Below are 4,861 nucleotides of genomic sequence, written 5' to 3'. Positions count from 1 at the left end.
TTTCGAATTATGTTCATACAGAGTAATACCTTCGAACAGTTCGGTCAGTGATCCCTGTCGACTGGTACTTTGCTTATTTGAAGTTGAAGCACTGGTCATTCACATTCTAGCCATGCAACTATCATAAATAGCTTTGTGGTGCTTTTTAAGTGTTGATAAAGATTTGTGGTGTTACCTCGAGAGGTAGCAACAGCAGCAAGGAAAGTTCTGCACAATACATGTTGTTGCGCAGTATCTTCTTTTTTATAGCCAAAATAATTTCAAACAACAAACGTGCTGCCTCTTTGGTACCAAACTTTCAGATGTATCAGCTTCTGTCGAGCCTGACGCCATTGTGCAACCGGTTAAACTGCAGTGTTGACTTCTCCCGCTCCCTGCTCTGTTTTGCTCCGCTCACTTGCAAGTCACGTGACCAGTCAAATTGTAGCCTTTGCAATTAGAAAATCTTGTCTTATCATATCGCGATATTATCGCAAATGCAATTAATTGTTCAACCCTAATGTGAATGATGGCTCAGTGTTCAATAAATACTTTAAAACTGTGTGTTATAATGTTAGTGAAAATGTGCTGGTATAAATTTCAACATGCGTGGAAGAAGTACATAAATCTCTCTTTTTTAAAAAAACGTTAACATGCACACTGACCTGTTTGCGCCGAACTGCATCTTTAAGTAGCATAACGACATCTTTCCCCTCACAGTCACTGGCTTTGAAACCCTTTGTCCACTTCAGGAGGATCCCCTGAACATATGACAGCAGGGATTTATTACAAAATATACCTGCAACAGAATACACTCAACACAGTAGACGTAGTATTAAAACCAGAATTTTTCTGAAGAAATTCTGAAGCATGTCAAAAGCTACACACCAGAATTATCTTTGCAACAAGCTAAACTAAAAACAGGCAGACGTTAAAATGCATAAACTGTATTAAAAAATTATAGAGTACCAAGATTAAAAAGTAATGTTAAAGCTGCTGCCAGTGGAGCATTAGGGTCACCATGGTAACCACACACCTGTATCTGTCACTCCCTGTCACCAAACATAAGAGAAGCTACATCAAAGATCAAGCATCAAGCAGTTGCTGTGCACACATTATAAATCAGATCTTACTAATTATTGAGCCGTGAGCCACAGAAGAAAAATGGTCACATGTGAAATGTGTGTTTATAAAGTGTTTAATGTAGCAGATGACAAGTTAAACACATTTCAATTTCAGCTTTAAATATTTTTTGCTCCAAGTGAAGCCCATGAAAGGTTGGCAGTACATCTCTGCATTATGGGAGATTTGAGAGAAAATGTAAATCCTTTATAGCAGTGAGAGATACACAGAGTCCATCAGAGACCAATATTAATAGATTAATGTTTAATTTGTAGATGTACTAAAAAAAAAACCTGTTGAAGTAAAAAGTTTGTCTGCAAAAGCTATGAAAGACTTCAAAAGTTAGTTTGACATCTTTAGTGGTCACTTTGCCATTATTATAAAAAATATACACAAACTGTTATTGTGTCAAAATGTAAAATACATCAAAATGCTAGTTCAGACATGTAAAGTCGTACTTTCTGTTTCTATTGTGATGCCTGTCTGAGTGACAGCTCTAAAGAGGGCTGGGCTTTCTCACCTGCTGTGACAAAATCCCACTGATTACCACTGGGTTTGTTTTGTACAGTCTTTGACTAATTCTGTTACAGCTGTGCAATGTACCACCAAAGGTCAAACATATTTTAAGAAGTCCATGAATTCAATAAAATATTGAGATGAATAGTGCTTTCAACATCGTAACAAATCTGGGAAATCTATGAACGGCACAATGAGTAAAATCTCAAATAATTGCATAAAAGGTTTCAATTTAACGATGATACATTTCGTTAGCATTTTAGGTGAAAACATCCATCTTTGCTTTGACTCCTTCCTTGATTCTCTCGTGTTCTCCATTTATTTCATGCTAACGTCTGTAGCTTTGGCTCCGTTTCAAATTAGCTGTAAATTCAAATTCCTGACAAGCCATGAAAATGTTTTTTTTAGTGCTCCATCTTCTTGTAGTAGTTTCAGACTAAAAGCAAATATTCTCAGTTATAATGATGAACACTGAAGAAAAATGTTTGGAAGACATTTCCTAACCAGCTGGATGCCTTTCAATTCAAGTCCTTTATAAAAATTTCTTGTTCTGTAAATTTATTCTGCTTGTTCATTGTTATCTTATAGAAATATCTGGTTTGGGGATATTTTCCTCCTGAACTGTTAAATATCGATTAACGTACCATATGATTAGATGGTTTTAAGATGAAAGACACTGTAATGCATGAAAACTGAACAGACATTAATTTGTGTGTGTGTGTGGTGGGGGAACTTAATAAATAAATAAAACAAAATTTATGAAAAAATAAAACAGATTTTTTTGGGTGGGCAAAGGAATGTGGAAGAGATTTGTGTTATTTATCTGTGATGACCTCAGTGTGCACGAGTGTCACGACTGAATGGTAGGAGAGCAGAACCACTACAGACTCCAAATGTGAATTTGATTTGTCAGCTATGACTTTTATGAGCAGGTTTTCATCCTTGTTAACCTCTTCCACCCTGTCTGCACAGAACAGATTGATGGTGCTAGATTAAAAAAAAAAAAAAAACAGCAGGGGCTATTTCACAGATGGTGGAAACATTCACTGAAGAAAGCACAAAGAACTGCCAGAACTAAATAAAGTGTTGTTGAATATCATTTCTGGTTTGTTTCTGTTAGAGTTGAACCCAACAACGTTAAAAAACATCCATTTATAGAGTGATTCTTGCAAAGCTCTCAACTGTAAGTTCTTTTTTTTTTTTTTATCTTTTAAGATGCTTATTTTCCAATAATCTCAAAAGGAGTGCAAGATAGTTGAATTTGACCAATTAATTAAACTCTTGTTGCAGATCTAATTAGGTTAATTACCACAGGTGCATTTTAAAGATTTAATTGTGAGTTTAAATTGTGTTACAAACCAATGAGATGACAACCAGAGAATGTAGCAGAGTCAGCCGGTGGTTTTAAAAAGTACACGCAGCGGGCAGCTACTCGTCTGACTCCTCGAGCAGCCTTTTTGGGCACCAGTTCTCTTAATTTACAAAGAGCTGTCAAACTGATAAAGGAGTCCAGGGGAGCTTATTGTTAGGAGGAGGTTTGAAGGGTCAGCCTATTTCTGTAGCTTTTCAACATATATCACATGATTATTAATGACTAACTGTTCTCACAAGACAAATAATTAAATATTAACAAATAATAATAAACACCTTTAGTCAAACATCCCAAAAAAATTGTAGTGGCTTTCCCTGAAGCCATAGTTTGATTTCTTCCCTGTGACTTTCTGTAAATGTCAAGCAGAACTCTGTAAATCTTTTTTTGACCTTGATGTAGGTTTCACGTGGTGGATTGCCTTTAATGGCGAGCCAAGGCCACTTACACAATCACATTCCCAAAACACCCAATTATGTTCCATTTTAGAAACCCCGTCAAATTATACCTTATTTTACACACAGTGTTCAGAGGCAGAGCCGTACAGTTACATTTATTGTGCGGTGCTTCTAATTGCCATCATCAGCTAGATGACACTCCCCATAGTTTGCTGATTGTTTAACCTTCCAGCTGAGTACAATGTTGAATTGGTAGCACTTAATTTCAAGGTAATATGTTGTAAAAACTAAACTTGTATGATTGAAGCTGGCTTTGTTCGTTCCACATCAGTATGACTGGTTAATACAACAGACAGCAATTCAGAGTTGCCTTTTTTTACTCAAAACCAATGATCTTCTGAGAAAGGTTCATATTTCTTTACAGACATTTAGATAGGAATCAATACCTAGAGTCGGGAAAAATCTTTAGAATAAACTGTTGTATTATCTTGAGATCTTTGACATTTGCACCAACAATTTACAAAAATCTAAAGAAAACCGATCAAATTAGACTTAAAACCATCAACAATTGCATAAGTAATCAACATAAAAAGCAGCACCTCATCCAGTTTGCTCTGATGACAGGGGAAAGAGAAGGTAAATCCCAGAGGTAAGGATGCGCCTCCCATGCCCATGTATTCCAGGAAGTCAGCAATGCAATGGACGATATGGTCGAACAGCTGGGTGAAACAAAGAAGAAAATGCACATATCATTATCATATTCAGTGCATTATTTAAACCAAGTGTTTTTAGGAAAAATGCTCTTTCATAAAAAGTAAAATTTCCAGAAGAAATTCATATCACCTGTCATCTTCCTTTCAGAAGATTCAATCAAAGATGGAAACCATTAACGGTAAGCATCAGTCACAAGTAAGCTATGGTGATGACTCAACTACTGCCACAACACATTTTAGCCCAAAACTTGTAAATATGGCTGAGTTAAAGTCCATCACACACACAGGCATTTTGAGTGCCTTGAAAAAAGTAGTCTTGCCAATAAAACTTTGTTTATTTCATCAGTTACAACCACAAACATAAGAAGAGTTCTGCATACAACACATTATACACCCATCTACAAACTATGTTATGACAGTTCAACAATCTATATCAATGGCCGGGACAATCAGGTTTGTGACCTTGACCACGGAGCTTGGGTGATCAAAGTGCATGTGAGACTCCGTCTAGTGATGATATACCTTCATCCATTGCTGCACTGCTGCGCACTTCTTGCAGCTTTACTGTAGTGCAGGTTTTTTAAATCCGGTTTCTCATATTGTGTGTACTGTACTTGCTGTGCAGTACTGTACATTTATCTCATCGTCATCATCTTCATCGCCAAAGTATGTAAAAGCATATGAAGTGTTTATAAGAGAGTGGGTAAAGTTACTGAGAGTGGGAAAGGTTTGTAGGAGTGTGGGAAGGGTTTATAAAGCCTTAA

The 4,861-nt window shown here is 36.5% G+C and overlaps 1 protein-coding gene across 1 annotated transcript in view; it reads right to left on the bottom strand.

Annotated features, from left to right (window-relative positions):
• The window catches only part of LOC119414075 (hexokinase-2), an 82,150-nt gene that overhangs the window by 5,226 nt on the left and 72,063 nt on the right, over nucleotides 1-4,861 (bottom strand). Inside the window, exons 12-13 of the mRNA XM_037681193.1 lie at nucleotides 3,984-4,103; nucleotides 645-740 (exon numbers count right to left, since the gene is read on the bottom strand). Of these exons, the coding sequence (XP_037537121.1) occupies nucleotides 645-740; nucleotides 3,984-4,103 (216 nt within the window). The remainder of the gene's footprint in view (nucleotides 1-644; nucleotides 741-3,983; nucleotides 4,104-4,861) is intronic.

Source organism: Nematolebias whitei, chromosome 8 (genome assembly GCF_014905685.2).
Source record: "Nematolebias whitei isolate Nwh7 chromosome 8, NemWhi1, whole genome shotgun sequence".
Taxonomy (NCBI): Eukaryota; Metazoa; Chordata; class Actinopteri; order Cyprinodontiformes; family Rivulidae; genus Nematolebias; species Nematolebias whitei.
The sequence above is the reverse complement of the archived record's forward strand: the minus strand, read 5'-3'. Positions and strand labels throughout refer to the sequence as shown.